Below are 25,753 nucleotides of genomic sequence, written 5' to 3'. Positions count from 1 at the left end.
TCATATTTCGTCATCACAGACCTTTCAACCTCGTAAGACAAAGCTTATCGCGTTATTCAGTTATTTAGCTATAAGAATATATCCTTCATATTCTAATTAAAAAAAAAACTTTTAAATATCCAATATTAATATGCCACTTTACGTATGGTGTAGTAGCATTATTTTTCGGAGTGTATTTACGTAACACCAGGAGCACCTATAGACACGATTAAGACAAACAGTTTCTCAGATGCCGCAAAAAAAAAAAGGGATCCTTCCACATCCTACAAGGATATATACCAAAGCACCCTAACCTTACCTTAGGCTGCTGGAACTTGTTGGGGTCATACAGGTCCTCGTTCATGTCGCAGGTGGAGGAGGCCAGGGAGGAGAGCTCCGAATCCATGGGCCCCCTGGTCCAGTTGGTATTCGGGACCTCGAGGAGGTTCAGCGCGGGATCGTGTGGATCCCGGTAGGTGTTCATGGCCAGGTCGTTCAGCAATGGCTCGGGGGACTGGCCTCGGAGCGGCGTCCCCATGGGGGAGGCCCCCGGGATGGGCGACTCCTCGCAGATCAGGGGATGGTGCTGCACATCCGAGCGCTTGTAAGACATGTCGGTCTAGACGCTGAGACTGGTGTCTTTCGGTCAACAGTCGGGGGAGGGGAAGGAGGAGGAGGAGGAGGACGAGAGAATTAGCCTATTCGAGGGGTGGAAGTTGCGCCCTATAAAATCTCACACTCGTGGTATCACTTCCCTCGACCGTTAGTGGTCTCAGGGACGGATGGGAAATCCGCAAACAAAGGGCTCCGTTTCAAAGGACTTCGAAGCAAGACTTAATTAGGATCCCGCGTCGGGTATGAGGCCGAATTTGAACCGTACCGTACCGTCGAGGGCTTTAGAAGGTGCTTAAAACCAGGAGTCTCGACGACGAGCACAGTCGGGGAGAACAGCGAGAAGTGCCACTGTGAGGCCGTTGGAAGAGTAAGCAACCCTCAAGTTCATACACTTTTTCTCCTTCCCTCTCACCCTCTCTCTCTCTCTCTCCCAGGCTAGCTGCCAACACCACCCCCAAACTCACATGCTCTTCTCGCCGTCGAAAGGAGGAGAAGTTACGGTTTCGTCAGCCGTGATGGCACGAGCAGGGTCCAGACTAAGGGACTTTTTTTATTTACCTTTTTAAAATACATGCAGTACCTTACTATATAGATTGACTTTAGACCACATCCTTTCTAGAAGGCATTTCTCGTCGCTCGGGAACGGTGCCAGATTCAATGCTGGCACCGTTTGCTGTCTGTGCTTTGCGTTTGGCTCTCCTCCAGGGGGAGGGACAATCACGAGATTCGCATGCCGTGCGGCGTTCCCCGGGCCTCCTCATTGATTAATGCCCGATGACCAGATACCCAGCCTCGTGACAATGACCCCCATGATAAAGCAGAATAGAGAGATAGCGTCGTCTTTCTAGACTTTTCTGAAAACGGGAGACAAAACCAGTAGTAGACGTCCGAGTACGACAGACTTCTATTCATGAGATGCTCTCAAAATCCTCTAGTGTCATCGGCCCTATGACCTACGCCCAATTGCATGACAGTGACCCACCCACGTGGGTGAGGAGACTGCTGATGTAACAGGGGGATCATCTTCTATGTATAGATGCTTCTGCAAAGTGTCTGGTGACTCAGAGAAGTCATGGGCAGCCTTTCCCTATCTGGCCCTGGCTGGGAAAGAATGGATATACACACAGGAAATTCTGAGATACTGCTCTTGTGATTTTGACGATCTCTGGGGGCTGTGGCAAACCCCAGTGTTTTGTAAAGCTTCCTGTTAGCTTTGTCTAAATAAGTGCAGTCGGCTAAGTAATGACACTGTCGTTCACACGTATTTTTTTCGGAAAACTCGTGGTATTGAAAGATTCACCCTGATTGCTCTTTCTGGTAGCATTAACCACGTTACGTAATGAAGTATTGATTAATTTCTTTCAGTTTTTTTATTATTTCTTTGGTAATTAGTGTTGAGGAGTTATCTCATCTCTAAATTTTGTTATTTTCTCTCTTTACCACAACTGGAAAGCAACTAATGAAATGTTTATTATTATTTTTTGGTCAATCACAGTCATCCAATTCGACTGGATGGTTTTTAGAATGTGGGATTTTCTGGGTTGCATCCTGCCTCCTTAGGAGTCCATCACTTTTCTCACCTCACTATGTCTGCTGTTTCTAGTAGCACATTCTTCTGCGCGAGTCCTGGAGCTACTTCGGCATCTACTTTTTTCAGGTTCCTTTTCAGGGGTTTTGAGATTGTCTAGTGTCCATATGATTATGGGTACCTACAATTTCCACTGGTATATCCCATTTCCTTCTTATTTCTGTTTTCAGGTCTTTGTACTTACCAGTTTTTCCTCTTTTTCTCGTCTACTCTGGTGTCCCATGGTATTGCGACATCAGTGATTGATACTTTCTTCTTGATTTGGTCAGTCTGGTCTATTGGCAAGTATCACCCTATCTGTTCTGATACCTTATTGTTATTATACCTCCAGGTTTACGTTCTTGACTTATGATCACTTAAGTAGATTCACATCACCCGTGCATTTGATGTCTAGGCCAGTCCCTTACGACGCTCTTGATTGACTGTTGATAAGCCAATGACAGTGCTGGACACTCTACTGAGGGATACATCTTTCAAAAGTATCCCTCAGGGGAGGGAGAACATACATCCTGTCTATGTGAACTCTCGAGAGACTGAGAAATTCCAGCCCTGTCATTGGCTTATCAACAGCCAGTCAGGAGTGTTGTAAGAAACTGGCCTAGACGTCAGCTGCATGGGTGATGTGAATCTATTATAGTTTTGTTCTGTGATATCATATTATTTAATAACCAAAACTGGCTGCTTCCCCATTCATTCGTAAACATCCAAATTTTGGTTCCCATAGACACCTCTCTTCCTCTTTCTCTCCTCATGCCTTCAAGCAGTGCCTAGCAATCATTGCTTTTGTATACATACAATATATTGCATATACGAATTTGTAGTGGTTTTGAACTGTCCTCGTTGTTTAGCCAAGCATAGAGAAATGGTTAGGTCTTTCACCAGCTGCACTCTTTGGTAACCTTGAGCTGTGAGTTTTTCCTCAGGGCATCTCTTTAATTTCATAGCCTTATCAGCTTACTTTATTGTGAAGAAGATATGTTGATGTACTGCTCATAAATCTTCAGATTTGGGTTTTCTAAGGTCTTCTCTTTAGTGGCAGTCACGTATGTATTTGTCAAGGAGCATCTGTGGGTAGTATGGAGTATGGAAATCCAAACTACGTGCAGAGACTAAAATACTATATGTTTATAAATCTCTAAAACTATTCTCCTTTCTTAATATCTTAACAGCAGGTGAAAAAATGAAGGTTTTTTAAAGGAAAAAGATATAAGTTTAGGATACATTTATTGCCGATTTGGAAGCTATAAAAATAGAATTACAAGAAATACACTCAATTTCAACCATTCCAATACTGGCGCAAACAACATAAAATTGACAGAGATAAAAATAAATACAACACAGAACAGAAATGTTAAAACTTCTCCTTAAAGTTCATTATTTAAAAACAGTCTGTCAGTAACTATCTTATTAAAAACAGTCTGTCATTAACTATAAGTAGATTTCTGTGCTAGAAAAAATATAATCTCAAAAGCCCTCTTTGTTAATACAATATACCATAACCAAATGTTCTACACTATAAGCATAGTATTAGCTTACTATCTCTATGGTCATGATTAAATGCAATCTACTGATACAGTGATAACTAAAGTATTTCACTTCTCAGGAACCTGATACAATTCATACAACCTTAGAAAATAGTGATATGTATCAAGTTGCAAAATAAGGCCATCTCATAAGCAAACTCATCTAAGCATTTCTCAGACTTTTGTTGAGTATCAAGCAATAACCTGAACAGAACAAATTTCATAATATTGTACATGGGGAAAAAAAAGTTTAAAAAGTCATTTTTGAGACTTTATCACAGCATTATCACATGCTTTACTTATGTAGATTCACTTTCAAATGACTAGCTCCCTCTACATATATAATATCAAGGACATCTACACTATATCTCAGATGTCAAAGACATCAATACCTACAGCACAGCTTGCCTTTCAGGCTAAAGACTTTTCTTTCCCCCCAACCAAGTTATTTCCACCATTTGTTACCCTCTCTTCTTTTCTCGTGATGCAAATGATTTCTCAGCAGTGAATCTGTTTATCATGTCAAAGGCCCATTTTGGTTGGTCGTAAGGAACCATGTGACCGGCATTGCGAACCATGACTTGCACAAAGTTCGGAACTTCGCGAACGTAGCCAGCCACTTCATTGTCAACACGCCAGATGTATCGCGGAGAGTGCTGGTACTCCTCAGCATGTGTCCAGTTCAGGGAACTCAAAAAGTTCTCAGTAAGAGTATAGGCTATGATGACATCCAACTGACCATTGTAAATCATTACTTTGTAATTGTTCATAATCTGTTGGAAAAAAATGAGATTTTGAAGAAGCTATTTAGTATTACAAAAAATATAGGATACATATTTACAAATGCCTATGGATATACAAACACTGTGAAAATAAGGGTGTCCATTTTCTTCCTAGCAGTGACTTTATGAGGAATACCTTCTAGATAAACAGTTCCTTCATAAAAACAGAGCCACCCTTTTTTAAATCAAATTTTATATATATATCGTTTTGCTACAAGTCCATAAATATGTCCTACATCAATTTCTCATATGCTGGTCACAGACTTCTTTGAACCCCTTATGCAAATCACCTCTGGCTAAACAAAAAACATTTTATATGAGATTAAACACAATGCATTATGTAGAACCATCTAGTATATCCTACAAAGATCATTGTAAAACAATTTCATCTCAATCAGAATACTGTAGTTTCTATAGTATTCAGGAAAAAGGAATATATGTTGAGTTATGTAAATTAATCAAAACAATTTCATGTCAAACAGAATACTGTAGTTTCTATAGTATTCAGGAAAGAGGAATATATGTTGAGTTATGTAAATTAACCTACCTCCTCGATCCATGGTTTGACACTCTTCATGATGTCTTCCTCTAGGAAAGTCTCCACCTTTTCTCCACTATGGAAGGTTAAATTCCCAACATGAAGTGCTTCACGTACCACAGGCAAATTGATAAAAGCTGGCCAGTAATCCATGTCCTAAAAATAAATGAACATATGCTTTCTTTACTATCAATAGCACTTTGTGATCTATGTCATTATAAGACTTCTTGTCTTCAGCATATCTCGCATTAATTTACACATATTTATAAAGTATCATAGCAAAATCATCAAGCAGTAGCTTAGGAAAAATTATGCAAATAGATTTCTGTCCATCCACACTTTTTCTGTCTGTCCTCAGATCTTAAAAACTACTGAGTGGGCTTCAAATTGGTATGTTGATCATCCACCCTCCAATCATCAAACATACCAAATTGCAGCCCTGCAACCTCAGTACGTACATAGTTTTTATTTTATTTAAGATTAAAGTTAACCATAATTGTGCATCTGGCAACGATATAGGCCAGGCAACCACTGAGCCGAGGTTAAAAGTTTCACAGGCATCAGCTCATACGGCAATATACCGAGACTACCGAAAGATTGTTCCACTTTCAGTGAACTTGATTATATGATGTACAGAAAACTTGATTATTCTTCGGCGCATTTTTTTACTTGTTTTTCCTGAAACTACAACCTGTAAGACTAAGCAGTCAAGTGATACAATATGGAAAGTAAGATATTAAATAAAGTAATCACAACATAAAGTACAAACTGCCTACCTTTGGTTCACCTTCGGCAATATAATTGAAATAATAGGTAAGGCCAGTCACGTTCGTGAAGTATGATGGATACCCAGTTTTATCGCCATTCAGCAAGCTGTCAAATACCTGCAATAAAATATTGGTACATATTTAACACAATCGCCACCCAAAAACTTGCTACATATTTCTCCAGATGCATTTCATGATTTACAAGGGACTGAAAGGGTTAGAGGACATAGTAGAATTAACCTTAATTAACAATAAATAATAAATAGGGACAGCTATTGAAAAGCAAACAAACCCACTATCACAGCACAGTACTACATAGTATTATTCAGCAAAATGTGTCCACAAAAAGTTTAATAACAGTGAATCCATTTATTCTTAAGCAAAGATTTTTTTTTAAATATGAATTCTTTCCAAATACGTACCAGCAAACAAAAGAAGAAACTGTCACATCTACAATTTCGTGTATTGAATCGTTTTCCAGTCTTGCGACATAAATCATTTACTCATTTTAAATTTACGGTTTATTGAAAGTACCATGACAAATAAGTAAAGTATTTTATAACATTATTTTCCCCTGTAGTTTTGTCTATCATTTTTGCAGCTTTATTTATTTCTTTTACTAGTGCAGCTTTTAAGATTTTAAGATGACCAGATTGCATTCACTTTCCTCTGAAAGGAAAATAGATTTGTACACATTTTTCTATTCCCTCTTATTAATTAGTACTGTTGATTTTTCTGCTTCCCTTGTGTTTTTACATCTAAATAGTATACATTACTTTATGTACATATGACAGTACTATATTGACACACAAGGTGAGAAAATAGTTATTTGTATCTGTATATCCCGGTCTTAATTTGGTTCCATGTGTCGTCAATGGAAATATAGATAGAAAACCTAATTTATATATCTTATAATACAGTTTTACCTAGCAGTACACCATATTGAATACAGGCAGTCCCTGGGTTACGACGGGTTCGGCTTACGACATTCCGAGGTTAAGGCGCTTTTCAATTATATTCATCAGAAATTATTTCCAGGGTTATGACGCCTACAATGCTGATCTGGCACAAGAAATATGACACCAAAAATGCAAAATAATCAGTATTTGAAGGTCTTTTTTATGAAAAATGCAATAACAATGCAGTTTACATAGTTTTTAATGCACCCAAAGCATTAAAAGTAAGGTTTTCTTAGGATTTTTTATGATGTCCCGGCTTACGACGATTTTCGGGTTACAACGCATCCTCAAGAACGGAACCCCTGTCGTAACCCAGGAACTGCCTGTACAGTAACATTATGAAAAGATGTTTATTTGTAAGTGTACAATTTTATGATTGTAGTAAAATCTGCTTATTTTAGAATCTAGAAATAAATGAATTTTATCCAAACTGTAATTATGACCCTCCAATGTTTTGCATGATTGCACATAGAACATCCAATAAAATGCTGTCCTTGTGAAATAAAAAAAGAAAAGAAAAAGTAAACGATGCCTCTGCTGTCTGCATGTTGCCTCAAACCTATTTCTGATAATGTACCTCAGGTAGTGCAAGGGTGAAAACAAGGCCTTTTTAAATGGAATATATATTCAGGATGTGCAAACCTTCAAAGAAGTAAAACAGAGTTTCACTTTAGGGTAAGTTCTATTGCCATCTAAGCTGGGTAAAAATAATTCACCAGTACTGTACAAATATTTATGGTATGTATCCACTTAGTAGCAGAATTTAAAGTGTACTTTACATAACAACTACCTACTTCCTTGCCTGCCTTCCTTCACTAGTTTAATATTCTTGTACCACTTTACGAAAAACAGTAAAGAACCAAATTTTTAGAAAGTCAAAATTATTCCACTACCCTTTACCATACAATATCTGAAGTCATGCATTAGAGAAATAAAAACTACCATTAATTCAACTCTTGGATACAAAAGGTACAAATCTTAAATTTTCTGATTCTTACCTCATATGAAAAACATGAATACTATGTATAGTCAACTGTAACGAATAAGATGCAATATTTACCTCAAACGCCTCTTTCCACTTTTCTTGCTCAATCAGGCTCACAGCAAGGCTGCTCTGATTTTTGAAGTATGCCAAATCAATGTCATCAATCAATCCAACTTGATACAGAAAATCACCATAATCTGTCATGGAAACTGGATCGCACAATCCATCACCAATAGCCATACCTATGGATAGAAATGGCTCACATTTTAAGGCATCCAGCACAGTTACTATAGGTTGTGGACAAGTCTCCCTAATTAATACACTACTCTCCTTGCATTTAAATAAATTTTTATCAATTTATTAATTTATTTTTACTTTTTTAGTAAGAAAAATCTTGTCTTTTTGAAGTTGAAGCAAAGATGCAATTCATGACTACCCTGATACTACATTTTAATAATTTACTTGCATTTAATTATATATTTATTAATTTGTTAATTCATTTTGTCTTTACGTATTATGAAGTGATCTCTTCTTTCTGTATTTCCCATTACCTTCTGTTACTTCTTTCAAATGAACACATTCTTTGGAAGCTTGAATTTCAAGTCAATGGCCCCTACATGCTCGTTCCATATAAATAAGGTTCATCATCTGGATAATAACAAATATTCAACTTGAAAAAAACATGTGAAATAAAAAAACCATACCTTTAAGATTCACTTTAAGCTCTGCAGTAGGGTTCATCTGGTGGATAGTGTATGTTAGTGCTGGTACATATTTCCCTGCAAGATTAAATTGCATTTTATTAACTATAAAGACCATTAAACTCCTTGAAACAGAACTAACTTTTGCTTTATTTAAATAAAAACTGTTCACTCACTAACACTATTATTAAATAATACTGTACATCCATACCATGCAATGTACTAATTTAGCAATTAAGTTAGTATATTAGGATTGATTTCAGGAGTTTTGTATATGAATCACTTGATTACGGTCCCTCTTGGGATAACACGAACACTTATGGCAACTCTAATTAACCAAATCGCCCTTTAAATGTTAAATAATTATACTCTGACATTATTTGCTACAGTGTTCATGTAATATTATCTTCTTACAATGGTTTAAAAATTATTGTTACTCTACAGTAAAGTATTTGAAAATTTCTTGGAACAGAATACCTTTGCTTCCACTCCAATTCAATCAAAAAAATTTTTTTTTTATAAACTTTATATGTGGTAAAATAAACTTTAATAGAGTGGTCTATGTATAAAAAATACTATAAATATGGTCTTACATTACTGCATTACATTAAAAGTTCCTAATGTGCCCTGACGGTACTGCAAATATGTAGATAATTTCAAGAATACTAAAAACATAAAACTGCACTAAATACACGTGACAGAATAAATTAGACTAATACTACTAGGTCCAAGTTCCAAGTACTCACCAGCGTATGACTCTCCTGTGACATAAAAGTCGTTCTTTTGTAGTTCTGGGAAGAGAGTCAGGAACTGCACAATTGCAGTATACAAGTCTCGTCCGACATCGGTCTCATTCCTGGCATATCCGTTATCATCATCAGTAAAACTGAAACCTGAAAGCCAAAACAATTATTTTTATCAATAGGTGCTGAAATAAATTCTTATCAAAATTACAATAACACACACACACACACACAGAGCAAATGCTTAAAACCATCTATATTGATAGTTCAAAAACAAAATAACCATCTAAAAATGCTTATACATACCTGAATATTTTAATAGTTTTATCACAAAAAGTGCTTTAGTCATGAAAGTAATATGTAAATACAGTAATATATAAATATTTCTCAGTGAACAATAGCGTGAGTAGGCGAATGTTTCGCAAATAATACATATCTATATATGTTACTTAAAGAAGCCCGCGAATTGCGAGCCCGCGAATCTGGGGGGGGTTTACTGTATACTGTATAGGAGACAGGCGACCACTTCTATCATTCACTAGATTGACTATATAGGAGACAGGCGACCACTTCTATCATTCACTAGATTGACTATTCATAAAATAATGATAAATACTTTTTTTTTTTTTAATTTATGAAAATTAATTTCTCAAAAGTGCAGCAAACTACAGTATGTATACTGTAGTGATATTTTCTTCTCAATATGTACAGGTATAAGCATAAGTCAGCTTGCATATTTTTCTTTAGAACATTTAAAATGTGCTGACTGATTAAGATTCAAATAATGTACTTTAATGAAAGCACACTGGGATGCTACATGAAGATCTCCTAAGCGAAAGCAGTTCCGTCTCTCTCTTCACAGCAAATATGGCTGCAAGTCTATCCTGTTTGGAACTTGCATTCAGTTATTATTTTTGCAGCGCTTGTGCTGATACTTGTACTTTTATGGCATTCCCATTTTCTCATCAGAATGTACACTTATTATGAATAAGACATCTATATATATTTTGGGATTACAGACTATGTATGTAGTAGCAATCCTTAAAAGGATAAAACTGGGCCTGGCTAAGACCATAGCTACAATCTTGAATGTTCTTTTTAAATGCCATACTATATATTTCTCTCTACAACAGCTTTTTCAGATTTATAAAAGCCTTATCTGTGCTTGTACAAAGTATAGAACTCATATCTGAGGAGGGTATTTGTAAAGACTCAAACAATTTTACCTAACAATACATACTGTTGAATCTCCCTACCCAACCCACCCTTTTTGTTTTAAGTATTGCACCTTAAAGCAGAGATCATTAATCTCTTACTCTGGATGCTGTAGCTAACATATCATCTTATAGAGATGTTTTGGGTAGGGATTGGATTACCTCAAGAGGCCAATACACTATTCCCATCTTATGCACTGCTCTTAGAGTCAAACCATTACTACATTGTTAACAAAATGTTCTGTTACTATAATTTACTAAGCAGGCACTGTCCCACTGATTATATATACATGTGGCTTTCTACCACTTAGGAGTAAAATCCTCATTAGGTTTTGGGAACAAAACAATTTAAAAATATAGATTAAATTACTTGAGAAATATATTCAGAAAGACAACAGATGCCTAAAAAAAAAAACTTTCAGGCCCTGAATAAAGAAATGTACAACCTCTTGGATACAAACATGGATTTTCATAGGCTTAATAATATTATCTGACACTGCAAAATTAAAGAAACTGTGACTACCAAGTACTAACCTGTCCCTACAGGATTATCAATGTAAATGACATTGTGAGTCTGTGTCCAAGGGAAGAGGCGAGGTACTAAGCGCTGCTTGTTGTCAACATTGAATGGCCCATGTTCAGCAAACAATCCAAACAGAGAAGAACCTCCAGGTCCTCCCTGAAGCCATACAAGCACTGGGGCAGTGTCTGCTCGTACCTGTACCAAAAGTGCCCATTATTATTGTATGTATATTCTTATATCTATATACATCACCTGAATACAAGTAAATGAACCTTCACATATATCCACAAAAAATACAACTTTCCCACAAACACAACTTACCTTGGCTGCAAAGAACCAAAAGAAAAGATTGGAATTATACTTTTCATTGACAGTCAGCAGGCCTGAAAAACTATGACCGTGACGATATCCTAAGCCAACCTTGCTAAGATTTCTTGCTTCCTGAAGAAAAAAACCATAAAATGTCATTATATCATGATGGATCCAATGTTAAAAAATGAATTCAAGAGAATACAGCTGACTTGTAATTCACAAAAGGAGTCACTCCTAAAGCAGTATCTAAAGGCAAAAATTAAATACCGGTAACTATATAAGTGACATTAATATCTGTGAACATCAACTTCAGTTGTGTACTAAATTATTATTATTATAATTTACATAAATATAAAAAAAAAGCTATTTGAAACCATAACAAAATCTCTTACAAGACATGCCATTCCTTCTCTGAACAAAGTTGCTACCACAACAAAACTGGAAATTTGTCAGTTCTGTCAATAAACATAAAAAAAAAATTGACAAAATTACCAAACTTTCATAAACTACCTGAAACAAATGGCATAAAGCCGAATTCTATATGCAGCTAGTTACATAAAATAACTATACATATTTAGTTCCCTGTGCTATATACAGTTACTTAAAAACTGTATCTGCACATAGCTATTACATACTTGTATAATAATACAGGAATGGTAAATTATATGAAAATTTAAGGCACCTATATACTATGTTAAAACTCAGTACAGCACTATACTACTAAAAAATATAAAAAATAAAATAAAATTTCAAGTAAAAATCTCATGTTATGTCAAAACACTTGCAAAGTTCATTCACAGAATTTTTGGAAATCCTCACCTGTATCTTGCCTGCTTTGATATATGGGGTCAAAAAGAGTGGATCTCCAACATCTTGAGAATATTTCCTCTTGACTTCAAGATCCCCATGATCTGGAAACAATGTGCGGAAAGGTCCACGGCCCTTGGCAAATACGGCAGCCACCAACACAGCCAGAATAATAAGGCTCCTCATCATTTTTACCCTTCCTTTGAATCTTCCCAAGAAACCTGTTGTAAGAAATAGCAATAATAATGAGATAAGTTTGGGAGACTAAAGCAACTAAAAATTTTCTCATTACTTCTTAAGGGCAAAAATTCTATGAATGGCACATGACTCAAGATTTGTCATTACATCCACCTGGAGTTGGCAATTTGACAGGTCCAGTGCTTGGTCATGGCTTGCCACATTAGTATTAAAACAAAAATGATTGTTGTATATGCATTGTATATTCTCAAGGCATCCCTTATTACTGATTAGTGCAGTATGCATGCTCTGTTCAGAGTTGGCACAGAAAACAGTTTGAAATAAGGCTTAAATTTAGTAGTGGTACACTGGGCTGAAAAACTTGCTAACCCTTGATATATACCATAGTTTAGCCTATGACTTCCTCTGAGTTGCTAACCCACTGGGAGTATCTAGGTCCCAGTGCTTGAGCTATGTCATATATCCACATAACACCAGGCCTACATTTATGCATTGCTGTACTTCCAAACTGACACGTGTACTTAAAGTACTGTCAAGTACCATGCTTACCTGCTGCACATTCAAACTATCATTTCTACCTAAACTGCTGAGCTTTGCTTACTTCAAGTAATGTCATGATAAAGAGCACATTGAATCTCCTCTACAATAACAGAATTTTTCAGATATATCAAGTAAAAGTAAATGTATGTTCTCTGTAAACAACAGATAAAGTCTTGGTAAACAATTGACAGACAGTCTTGGCTGTGAACTAATATCCTGTGTATGTTATGTGGAAGTTAATTTTTCATCATCTTGATCTGTTTTAGAAATGACATAACATTATAAACATGTTTAGATATTCAGTACACACTATGGTGTTATGTACAGCAAGAAAGTTATTAAGCTTGGTAAAACAGGCATTAGATATACTATCTGAATATTAAGTATTTTAGTTCGTTGTACCCACATATTTGTAATTTTCTTATCTTCGTGATTACATTTTTCATGATAAAACTATTAAAACAGGCAGGTGTAAGCATTTTTTATAGGGGTTTTTGGTATTTGAACTATCAAATTAGGCAATTATAGTACATACAAGCATTTTGAGAGGGGTGCCGAGTATTCACAGATTTGAGCAATTCACAGGAGGTCATGGTCCCTACCCCTCACGAATCCCGGGGTTCAACTGTCTACAGTAATAACAAGAGGTGTTATGTTTAGGGTACTGGCTGTCATATGACTTTTTATTGAAGACATTACACGTGCTGGAATTTCTCGTTAATATTTCAGGAACTGATAAACTACATAGTACCATAAATCAACATATTCATACCTATATCTTTCATGGTAGGCTTACTTTTTCAATATTTCATGGAGGAAAAACTAAAAAAGACTGGTCTACTGGTGTTCACTGAAGTACAGAAGTATTATTAATTTGGTTTTTCTTAACACTTAGAAAGGTTTGGCTCAGATTTCAAGGTATTCCACAATAACCCCCAATATAAACATATTGTTGGTAATCTTATTGTATTGCATGAAAATAATGGTTATGAGCCTTTTTATTTTTCACATTCCATAGTAAATATACCTTACACAGTGCCTTTTACCTAACCTGTTCTAGGAATACTGTCTAAACCCCTACATAAATAAACTTGCAATTCATTATTTTTTTTTTTCTTTCTTAAGTTTTTGTAGAGGTTCTGGGAACCTTCCTTAATCAAGGAGTGAAATACAAAAAAATTCAGTAGTCAAGAGCTAGTTAAAAGAAAATGTGTAAAAGGAAGTTCTTTTTAAAACCAACTTTTCTTTTTCTTTTTTCCCCTTAATCTAGCCTGGGAAGCACCAAGCCCAAACCAGAGGTCCGTAAGGTAAGAGCTATCTAGCCTGAGAAGTATCAAGCCCAAAACATAGGTCTGTAAGATCAGAATGTCTAGTTTGGGTACAAAGCTCAAAACAGGTCTCTAAGGTAAGAACTAGCAATCTTGGATGTACAAAGCCCAAAACAGAAGTCCATAACGTAAGATAGCTATATCTAGCTTGGCAAGTACCGAGCACAAAAGAAAGGCCCTTGAGGTAAGAATTTTGTAGCATACGAAGTACTGAGCTAAAATCAGAGGTCCTTGAGGTAAGAATTATGTAGCCTACAAAGTACCGAACCCAAAACAGATTCCTTAAGGTAAGAATTATTTAGCCTAGGAGGTACCGAACCCAAAACAAATTCCTTGAGGTAAGAATTATCTAGCCTGGGAAATACCGAGCACAAAACAGATAACTTGAGGTAAGAATTATTTAGCCTGGGAAGTACCGAGCAAAAAACAGATTCCTTGAGGTAATAATTATTTAGCCTGGGAAGTACCGAGCACAAAACAGATTCCTTGAGGTAAAAATTACTTAGCCCGGGAAGTAACGAACCCCTAATCAAAGGTCCTTGAGGTATGAATGGTATGTAGAAATGATCTAGCCTGCAAAGTTCCAAGCCCAAAACATTCCAAATCAGTTATTCAAAACAGGTATGCTAGCTGGCTTAAAGGCAGCCTAAGCCCTATTAGTATTCAATGGGCGTAGGCTAGTTTTAGATTCACCAACACCTAACCTTGCATATATTTGGAGGCCTTATAATTCCTGTTAGGAATTTGCCTCAAAGTCGACTACTAATGCTAATTGTAACTTCAGTGAATATTAATATTAAGACAAAATACGAGCTGAATGTTATTACCTCGCAACATTTATAGAATTAGAATTTGCAGTAGATCCTAAGTCTGTTCTCGATACTTACCTAACTGAAGTTCCTCCCTAGAAAATAGGTTAGGACCTGTTGCCAAGTACCGGTAAACTAACAATCAACAGTATGCTATAAATAACAGGGTAATTTGGACCTAGTTTCACAAGTAGGTGTAATATTACAAGTTTACTATTAATATACTTAACAGTAGTTTTAAAACATGAATAGGAAATTCCATGTATGTTCCTAGGTATGGTTTGCATACTACCTAATTTAAACATGAATTGGCAATTTCCTAACAAGTTACTACTGTTAGCGTAGCTTAAAATGGTTGCAATTGTACTTGGTATGTAGATTAGTTTATATATGAATATATTCAACTCCTTATAAATGAATATACTAGGTATTCAACTCCTTATAAATTACCAATGTTAATGCATGGCTTAAACTGTAATTAAACATACCCCTATAGACAGGTACAAGATTGTAGTAGCTCCCACTATCCTCGACAAAGCGGTGTGAGAGACTGACACACAAATCTCCCCTAATTCTTGCCTTTTTGTCTACTTTAATTGTTGTCAAAACAAAGATGTCACGAGTTTAGGACTAGAAACAATAGCAGCTTTGGAATCTCGTGATTCTTCGACGGAACTCAAATCCTCGACATGTTCTGAAGTCATTGACATCCGGTTGTAAATCAGCTGATGCTGACTGTTTGTTTATTGTGGTTTAGTGGGGGGCGGGGAGGATGGGGGCGTATCTATTCAAATCATCAACTCATGCATGTAGAGAATGATGTCTGGAATTTATTTTTTTAATTAGTACTATTGTTTATGCTTGCTGTGCATTGCGTCATCTAATTTGGTAGGCGGAGGACGATCTCAGATGTTTTTTCTTCTTCTTTTACTTTTGTGGGAGAAAAAAAAAACACTATTTTTAATGCGCAGATGTATGTATGCATGTATGTAGTACGTGTACTAATATATATATATATATATATATATATTATATATATATATCTATATATAATATATATATATATATATATATATATTATATATTACATATTCCGGTAAATACAATTACGTAGTAATGGTTGACTGACTGATTTTCGTTGCCAGCCATCGCAACTGCAAATTATTCCGGAAACGAACACTGGTATGACTCAAAGCTGAAGACGATTTAAACTCTTGTATCATTCCCGTATGCAACTCTGAATCCGAAGATGATGTATAAGATTAAAACTTCTTTTCCACATGCAGTATACCCTCGACTGTATTCTGTGGAAATAAGCTGAAAGACAATAATTACCAAACATTTTATGTATGTTTTGGTATGTTTATGTCCACGAACTGCCAGTTTAGAGAGAGAGAGAGAGAGAGAGAGAGAGAGAGAGAGAGAGAGAGAGAGAGTTTTGTCACAAATCATGTGAGCACTTCTCTTGCAATGAAAAGGTGGATGTAATCTTGAGAAATGTCTCAGATTGTGCAAGGGTTTGGTGTAAAATAAACTACAACTTGATAAGCAATATACTTATACTAAGCTTCTGGTGTGAGGGCAGATTATCATAAACATTACTACACAGTTTTAAAAACTTCTGAAATAAAGATAATATAATAGAGTCTATTATCATCCAAGCTAAATCTCGTCTGAAGATATTTATGAAGTATTTCATGTGTGAAGGTTATTTGTTCTGAAAGAAAACAAAAATCTTTTTAAACTAGTAAACCCGAGTGTTTTAATAGGCCTATTACACACACACACACACACACACACACACACATATATATCTATTAAATATATAATATATATATATACATATAAATAATTAATATATGAATACAACTTTTGAACCACAGAAGTATATAAAACGTGATGCTATGTATAAATAAAGGTTTTTGCCACGATGGAAAAAAATGAAAAGCGAGATAGCCAAGCACTTTCGGTCTAGTTCGACCCGTTACTCAGGCACAAGTGATCTTACAGAGGAAAAACATAGTCAAAGTAGGCTTAATATCAAAACTGACACTACAAGATTAGCAATAAGGTCGATTTCACTCTACAGAAACGAGGAAACGCCTGAGGGCAGTATAAGCGAATTTTCAGGCAGCCACACCTTGGAGGATACACACGTGGTCAACAGATGATTCATCCAGAAAACAATACATTTTGAAATTCCTGAAAAAATGCCTGGTGGAACAAGTGTTACCTAAATCATTGCTACCACGCCGCATAAGAAGATACGATCAACATCCTTTTAACGAATTTTCTTCAATGATGTTAAAACGTCACATTGCTGCCGCGAAATGGAGGAAAAGGAGAAATTTAAAGAACTGGAAAAAGCCCGACGTAATTTCAACTACTCGATTCCCGCTGATTGGAAACACGCATTAAGTCAAGAAATATATGGAAAACTTCATAGAACGACTGACACTTTGATTAGAAAACTGGACAGAAAATTAAACAACCTTATCAACGACAGTGATTCGACCAATAATATTAGAAGTGATTGTGTGGTGAATTTATCAAGCAAACAAATAAGTGATAATGCAGTGCGTGCATTAGGCTTTGGGTTGTCTTTCTTCATTTGTAACAAACCCTCAGCTTTATCAATAGCGACATCTCTATATAAATTTGAAAAATACTATGACCTACCACAAAATCATTTAGACATTATCAAAGGCATGACGTATAGTGCTACGCATGCTTATCATGAAAATAACTTTCCCGCTGGCTACAGAAAAAGTTCAAAAGAATTGAAGAATGATAATAGCTTACACATTACTAAGGCTGATAAATCCAATAGTTTAGTAGTTCTGGACAAAACTGACTACATCATGCACGCATACTTTACTAGAAGATGAAATAACTTACAAAAAAAACTCGCAAAAAATCCGTTGGACCAAGTAATAAAAAACTCTAATATCAATATCAAACAAATCTTAAAGATAAAAAAGAACTTTTGTGTAAGTTAACTGTAAAGTGTCCCTCATTACCTTATTTGTATGGCCTAGTCAAAACTCATAAGGAAAACAAACCTATGCGCCCAATTATTAGTACTGTAGGATCAATTGCTTATAAACTATCTTAATATCTTACTAAATTGTTATCCCCGCTACTAGGAACTGTACCTAATTCACACATCCGGAATTCTCTTGATCTTGTGGAAAAATTAAATAACATTGTACTAAACCCTAGCGATATCTTTGTCAGTTTTGATGTATGTTCCTTGTTTACAAAAGTCCCTATTGACTCTGTGCTAGAATATTGAAGTAGTGAACTTGTATTGCATGAATTGCCTATGTCCGTTAGTCACATAATTTCATTGAATAAGTTATGTATTTGTGATTGCAGATTTATTTTTAATGGAGAATATTACCAACAAATATTTGGTATGGCCATGGGTAACCCTTTATCACCTCTCCTTTCAAACTTATGTATGGAGTTTTTTGAAAGACAACACCTCCCGAATATCACACTTGTCCCCTTAAAATGGTACAGATATGTAGATGACATCTTAGTAGTCTTACCTGTTGGTATCGATGTAAATGATTTACTCGTCTAAATTGAATAATTTAGTTGCCATCCATAAAAATTCACTGGTTGAAATTGAAATAACAATGTCATCCCTTTCCTAGATGTATTAATACATAGAGAATCTTTCCAATGTAAATTCAGTATTTATAGAAACTCCACAAATAATTTAACTTATGTATATTTTTATTCTGGCCACCATCTTAATATTAAAATTTCAATTTTTTTTTTTCTATGTTCCTGCGTGCTTTGCGTATCACGAGTCCACAATATCTTGACCAAGAAATAGAATACATAAAAAAGATAGGAAACTATCTCTGCTACCCACCTCATTTAATTGAGTTATGTTATCAAAAAGCTCACAAAAAGTTTTGTAGTGAGTTGCTATTAATGAAAAAGAAATGCCTAAAAATGTACTTAGCTTGCCTTACTTTCGTGGATTTGAAACCATAAAATCAATATTTAAATTGTTTAATGCTGATGTAGTTTCCTTATAACAATACCATTAAAGATATGCTAATTAAGAATAGTCCCCTAACAAATAACAACATCATTTACAAAATTCCTTGTAAGGATTGCCCATCGTTTTACGTTGGTCAGTCAAGTAAAAATTTGTGTGTACGTATTAAGCAGCATATGTATTCAGTTAGAACAGTCCGGACTTCAAATGCACTGTTTATCCATCTGAGTGAAAAATCTCATTGTATTAATTTACTGGAATCAGCAATTATACAAATCACTAATAAAAACAACCTAAATCTTAGTCCGGGATTGTACCAATTGGACCCGTATATTTGTAAAATGTTTATGAAGGACCTTAAAATAAATGAACTACTAATAAATTAGTCCCACATGTATATAGTTATTATTTCTCTCACTCTCTCTCTCGATATTCTCTCCCTCTCTCTCTTGCTCGATATTCTCTCCCTCTCTCTCTTGCTCGATATATTTATATTCTTTTTTTCGTCTTTTCATTAATTTTTTTGGGAAAATATTTTGTAAATTTCATGGTAATAAGTTGTATATGCCTCCTTGTATTTTCAAAATGTATTGTTTTCTGGATGAATCATCTGTTGACTACGTGTGTATCTTCCAAGGTGTGGCTGCCTAAAAATTCGCTTATGCTGCCATCCAGGCGGTTTCCTCGTTTCTGTTGAGTGAAATCGACTTTATTGTTAATCTTGTAGTGTCAGTTTGGATATTAAGCTACTTTGATTATGTTCCTTTGTAGATCAGTTGTGCCTGAGTAAAGGGTCGCACTGTACCGAGAGTGCTTGGCTATCTCGCTTTTTCATTTTTTTCCTTCGTAGCAAAAACCTTTATATATTATATATAATATATATACATACACACTCGTATGACACATGCATTGCAAATGACTGTACAGAGGAAATGGCAAATAATCCTGGCATTCGTATCATAGTGATTACGTCAAGCCGAAAGAAGAGAGAGAGAGAGAGAGAGAGAGAGAGAGAGAGAGAGAGAGAGAGAGAGAAGTACTTTCATCTATATTACCGAAAATAATTTGCTCGAAAACCAGGAGTATCGCTTGCACTCATTCTATTGAGACGTTTTGCCCCGAAGACATATTAAAAAAAAAAAAAATACGTCGATGAGGTCATTCAAAGATACATCACGCCTCGGTGACATCAAGACATTCACGTAACGTCTCATCTCCTATGATTTTTTTTTATTTTATTTTCTTTCTTACGCGAAAGTGATTCTCGGGAATGATAGTGGCCCCATATCCAATCAAAGTTGACGACGAAAGTGAATGTAGGGCTGACGATGATGATTGATAGGTGAAGTTATATGTGCGAAAATGCTGAAAAAAAAAAGCATGAAAGACCTGATTGGTTGGTCTATTCTCTGTTTGGTTTAATTTTATACTATAGCCTATAGTTGTAACTGTATTTACACACACACACACACACACACACACACACACACACACACACATATATATATATATATATATATATATATATATATAATATATATATATCTGTGTGTGTGTATGTGTATCAGTATGTTATATTATACACATTTCATAAAAGAATGTACGTACAATGAATTTAATAATGAATAAAAAATATTCATACTTATCGTTCTGAAGCGTGTGTGTGTATGTATGTTTGTACAATGAATTCAATTTATGCATGAAAATATTCATTCATACTTATAGTTCTTGAAGTGAGTGTAAATATTCATGTATGCATTTATGGCCAAGGAATTCAATTTTTCCACGAAAATATTCATGGTATATATATATATATATATATATATATATATATATATATATGACATACACACATGTATATATATATATATATATATATATATATATATATATGTGCGTGCGTGTGTGTATATTATGTATACACACATATGTATGTATATACATATGTGTGTATACATAATATACACACACGCATGCACATAGATATATATACATGTGTGTATATATATACCATAAATATTTTCATGATTATACATTAAATTCTTTGAACATACATTTATACATAAAAGCATACACACACTTCAAGAACTGTATGCATGAATATTTTCACGCATAAATTGAATTCGTTGGCCATACATGAAGAACAGTATGCATGAATGATCTTATACATAAATTGAATTCATTGTATAAACATACATACATACATTCATGAATACATACATGCACTTTAAGAACTATAAGTATGAATATTTTCATGCATAAATTTAATTCTTTGACCATACATACATTACATACATGAATACATACACACACTTCGAGAACTATAAGTATGAATATTTTCAAGCATAAACTGATTATTTTGACCATACATTCATACGTGAATACTTACACGCCCTTCAAGAACTATAAACTAATTTCATGCATAAATATAAGATTCTTCAAATAACTGAACAATTGAGGAGGAACCAGACAATGGTCACCAAATTGCTAGACTTGATAAGAGGTTTTAAAATCATATTGCAGTGATATTTCCTTCAAACAGATTCAGAGTTTAATAAAAATAATTTCTTTATAAGAAAAGTTGTGATCTGCCCATTCAACTTGAAGAAGTGAATGCTTCACTAAAATGAATGTGAAGAACTAAGAGCAATTAGAGAGAAATCTGCAAAAAACAGGGGGAAAAATAGTGATATTACTAAAAAATTGAGAAGCTATAGCAAAAGACAAAGATCAATGATCTAAATAATTTTACAGACTAATCAAAATCATTTCATCAGTGGTTGAGGAAAAAAGGACAAATCAGATTTTTTTTCTGCTTCAATATAGTACAGGTTAAATTCACGTATTATGTAATATGTCTCCGAGGAATAACCAATGGGAAATCCAGCAGAGTCCTCCACATGACGTCATGCAGTCCTTGAAGACTTTCGGCTCTTCACCCGAAGCTATGAAGCAGCTCCGAATCCTTCGTGCTGAAGGATGCAAATGAGCCCCCAATCCAAAGTCTCCAGGAGCGCCTTAGCGGCGTGGTTGGTATGGTGTTTGCGTCCCACCTCGGTGGTCGCCGGTTCTATTCTCGACCATTCCATTGAGGAGTGTGAGATGTGTACTATTTCTGGTGATAGAAGTTCACTCTCGGCGTGGTTCGGAAGTCACGTAAAGCCGTTGGTCCCGTTGCTGAATAACCACTGGTTCCATGCAACGTAAAAACACCATACAAACAAACAAAGTCTCCAGGGATCGGAGTCCTCAGACCTCGGAGAATTCGATCCTGGAGACGCTCCGGTTCGGGGAATCCCGTCACCGAAGACCAAGTGGCTTGAATAAAAACTAGGCATAAGAGAAGTCGTCTGTATCGGTATCATTAGTCAAAATGATTTTCCAGTGTGTAATCAACGCATTCGGAGCTTTTGTCGCTGCTTTCGTGCTGCTACTTAGGATCGTGTTTGTGGGTGGCATCAACTGGAGGACGTCTCTCGAGACCGAACTCCTTTGCTGCGATGTCGCTCAACAAACCCTGATGGAGTTCAGGAGAGAAAACAGAATGCGCCGCATTCTGCATTTCATTCTGAACTTTATTGGACTTTCTGGTATGATTGGATACGATGAGCCTTCTCTGTCTGCCTGCAATGGACCCTTGCAAGCCTTGGTGAGGAACACTCTCCTAGGTGAGCAGGGAACATCCCCAGCTGAGGAGGTTCTTCTTAGAATGGATGAATTCGTTTTTTTACCAAAAATGTTCCTGTTTCTTACAACCATCGCCATTACAATGTTCTTCTTCAAAGGAAAGAAGAAGATTGCTGGAAAGACTGAACAGACCCTGATAACTGATATGGAAGAGTGCATAGACTGGATAGAGGAGAACGACGAGGACTTGACAGACAGAACAGTAGAAGATGACGGAAGAGAACTGGAAGAAGTGGACATCAGCGAACTGGAAATAGAGGACAGGAAAGAAGTGGAAGAAGAGACCAAGACAGAACTCGAAGAAGAAGCCAAGACAGTACTCGAAGACGAAGAGGAACCGAAAGAGGATATTTTGGAACCTTCTGTTCCAGAATTGACAATTGAAACCAGTTCCAGGGATCACGAATCTGAAAACAGTAAGGAAGAGAGTGTCAATGAGGTCCCCCTGGAGGAGCCTCGAAAGGAAGAAGAAAACGTCTCCCCAAAACTGAACAAAGAAGTGAAATTCGTTCATGGAGACTTGTATGAATTCCCATTATCGAAGACGGAAAAGCTCATTTTACACAAGATAGGAAAAGAGGTCAGGGAATTCACACAGTTCTACAACGTTCGCCTCGACCTTCCCGAAGACGACACCAAGCAAGTTGCCTATTTGGAAGGCGCTGAAAATCGTGTCCAAATGGCCTTCCAGCACATCCAAGAAATCCTCGAAGAACACGAGAGAGAAGGATATAATATCGATGCTGAAGACCTCGGCAGTGAAGAGCCCGCTCCCCCTTCTGAGGAATTGGTGCACGAGCCTGAAAGTGGATTGAATTTTGCTGCCATCCTCAAGAAGGGTCCTCCAGAGAAAAAGAAAGAGAAAAAGCAAACTTTCTTTATTGTGCAACGCAGAACTTTCCCCATCATGGAGGAATGGCTCGAAGAGGACGACGACGAAGAAGAGGATATGGAATTTGAAAATGATTTAGAAACTCTCGAAGAAGATACCTGGGAGTTCGAGGAAGATGAATGGGAGTTTGAGGAAGACAGGCACAAGATTATTGTTGGCATATCGCTTCGCGAGGCTCCCGAAGAGGACGGTCAGGGAGGCATGCGAAGCAGACGTTTACTGAAATCTGTGCCCCGACGACAAAACATTATTCTTCCTCATCGTGAAGAAAACGAAGGGACTGAAGAGGAAAAAGTTCCTCTTCAGGAAAAGGTGGAAGAGCCTGCAAAGGAGGAATCAGACCATCAAGAACCTACTCTAATTCGAGAAGAGGAAGAGGAAAGCGGTCATATAGAAGAAACAGTGGAGGACCAAACTCGAATTCTAGAGAAGGTCGAGGAACAAGAGGAAACGCCCGATATCACCCTGAAGGAACCGGAAGAAGAAAAAGTTGTTCAAGAGGAAAGGGAGGAAGAAGCGGCCAGTGGACCTGAAGGAATGGAAGCGAAGGTACAGGAAGAATCAGAAAAAATGTCCTTTGCTAACATAGCAAAGATTCTTCCTGGGCCGAAAAGTGCCGCCCCCGCTGAAAACTCTATGGCAAAACCAACTGGCCCAATTAAAAACCCCGAGGTAACACGACCTGCAAAGGGAGATAACTGGAAAACGACACGACCCCGAAAATGTGGACCTCTCAAACAGTGTGGAGGAAAAGCCTTCTCCTTCCACTGTGAGAACGACCTGGACAGGGTCAGATCATTGGCAAAGGAGGGAAATTTGCCAAGTTGGCCAGGCAAGACCACGGGGTTGTCATGAGCGTCCAGAACGATGGTTCGAGAATTGTCCAGCTCAAAGGCCCCAAGAAAAATGTTGAAAGGTCTACAATGAAATCAGATTCCGAGTGGACAAGGTTTCAACATTAGCGAGCTGACTCAGTCTCAAAAGGGATCTTTGCAGTAGGAAAAGAAAGATTTCGTGATGACTGTTGATCAGGAATTCAGAGAGGGCCATATTGGGACCACAAGAGCTAACCCAACCCTTCGGAAACTCATCAGGGAACAGAATGTGGCCATCTACCTCCCTGACAAAGATGATCAGCGGAACTACATCAGTATCTTCGGCCCACTCAAACAAGCCCAGGAAGCTGAAAGTGTCATATCTAAAATGATTGATGACATCCAGAACTTTTCAGCAGAAAACGACCTGAAACTTGTGGGCTTAGACTGGTACCAGTTCGACTTAGGACTTGAGGGCAGACGTCTCCTTCTTGCCCTCAACGGACAAGGAGCCAGGGAAGTCAGAAACCTCTTCAAAGTAACACTGATTCTTCCGAAAGAAGAAGACGAGAGGGAAATAGGCTTTTTAGGAGGAGACCTGAACCAAGTTAAAAAGGCGTATGACCACCTTCGTCTCCTCCTTGAAGAAGTCAGTGTAAGAAGTTGTGACATCACAACTGAAGGACTGACCAGAAATGGGGCTGGCCAATACCGTCTGGAAGTGGAAGCCCAACACAAAGGACTTCTAGTCGGCCCCAAAGGAGAAAATCTGAAGAAAATCGAGAAGTACAACAACGTCCAAGATTCATTGTTGGCCACAACGAAAACAGATGGCTTTGTCACCATACAAGGTCAATTGAAAGATGTGGAGGACGCTTGTCTCGACATTAAAGAAGCCATGACGCCCAAAGGAAAGAATAAAACAGCCCAGCAAGGAAGAATGAACTTCCCACAGGAGGAAATCGTCCCAGGCTTAACCAGGATAGAAGATGGCCTCTACGGAATCCTCCTAGACAGGGAGGAACGAGCAATGGTCATCGGCCGAGGAGGACACAACATCAAAAGACTGGTTAACGAATACAAAGTCGTCTTCCAAGGCCCCAAGGCGGACGAAACCTCTAACAACTGCACCGTTAGAGGGAACGAAAAGGACGTCGTTGGTTTCTTTAACGAGGTCCAGGATATCGTCGCTGCCAAAGGGCAGAAGAGGAACTTCGACGGGGGACAGAGGACCAAACGAGGAGTCACTTTGGGCGACTTCTTTTGAAGCGAAGGACGAACTCTTCAGTGGGAAAGGAAGATTTGATGAAGAAGAGCGTTGTATTTGGCACCAGTGTAAGGAACAGGAATTAGTGTGAAAGTGTTGTGATTGTAGAAAAATAGAAAAGGTGGATAGTAATATCCCCACCAAAAAAAATATAAAAGACAAA

The 25,753-nt window shown here is 36.9% G+C and overlaps 3 protein-coding genes across 6 annotated transcripts in view; 1 reads left to right on the top strand and 2 right to left on the bottom strand.

Annotated features, from left to right (window-relative positions):
* LOC135197727 (solute carrier family 2, facilitated glucose transporter member 1-like) overlaps window positions 1–924 on the bottom strand; it is a 195,958-nt gene extending 195,034 nt beyond the window's left edge. The window contains exon 1 of the mRNA XM_064224773.1: window positions 299–924. Within this exon, the coding sequence (XP_064080843.1) occupies window positions 299–592 (294 nt within the window). The 5' untranslated portion in view covers window positions 593–924. The remainder of the gene's footprint in view (window positions 1–298) is intronic.
* LOC135197730 (uncharacterized) overlaps window positions 1–25,753 on the top strand; it is a 222,800-nt gene that overhangs the window by 186,976 nt on the left and 10,071 nt on the right. The window contains exon 3 of one of the 2 annotated variants that reach the window (XM_064224780.1): window positions 5,384–5,475. The exons of the other annotated variant lie outside the window; for it this stretch is intronic. Within the exon in view, the coding sequence (XP_064080850.1) occupies window positions 5,384–5,475 (92 nt within the window). The remainder of the gene's footprint in view (window positions 1–5,383; window positions 5,476–25,753) is intronic. 2 annotated transcript variants of the gene reach the window in all.
* On the bottom strand, window positions 3,390–15,615 carry LOC135197729 (probable serine carboxypeptidase CPVL). 3 transcript variants are annotated; one of them, XM_064224778.1, is made up of 10 exons: window positions 15,400–15,615; window positions 12,049–12,257; window positions 11,239–11,358; window positions 10,929–11,112; window positions 9,184–9,330; window positions 8,441–8,515; window positions 7,812–7,978; window positions 5,802–5,909; window positions 5,035–5,181; window positions 3,390–4,478 (listed from the first exon to the last, which is right to left on the bottom strand). In XM_064224778.1, exons 2-10 carry the CDS (start codon window positions 12,223–12,225, stop codon window positions 4,167–4,169), a joined length of 1,437 nt encoding a protein of 478 aa, XP_064080848.1. In that variant the 5' UTR covers window positions 12,226–12,257; window positions 15,400–15,615; the 3' UTR covers window positions 3,390–4,166. The 3 variants fall into 3 exon arrangements, with proteins under 3 accessions (XP_064080848.1, XP_064080849.1, XP_064080847.1); XM_064224779.1 differs by lacking the exon at window positions 15,400–15,615 and adding an exon at window positions 14,990–15,011; XM_064224777.1 differs by lacking the exon at window positions 15,400–15,615 and adding an exon at window positions 14,930–14,954.

The sequence above is a fragment of the Macrobrachium nipponense genome, chromosome 21 (genome assembly GCF_015104395.2).
Source record: "Macrobrachium nipponense isolate FS-2020 chromosome 21, ASM1510439v2, whole genome shotgun sequence".
NCBI lineage: Eukaryota > Metazoa > Arthropoda > Malacostraca > Decapoda > Palaemonidae > Macrobrachium > Macrobrachium nipponense.
The sequence above is the reverse complement of the archived record's forward strand: the minus strand, read 5'-3'. Positions and strand labels throughout refer to the sequence as shown.

Bases quoted from the DNA above. Each gene is read 5' to 3' on its own strand.
- LOC135197729 (XM_064224777.1), bottom strand. The intron at 11,113-11,238 runs GTAAGTTGTGTT...CTTTTGGTACAG, and splicing joins TTTGGTTCTTTGCAGCCAAG to GTACGAGCAGACACTGCCCC. The intron at 9,331-10,928 runs GTTAGTACTTGG...TTTGGCTTTCAG, and splicing joins TGATAATCCTGTAGGGACAG to GTTTCAGTTTTACTGATGAT.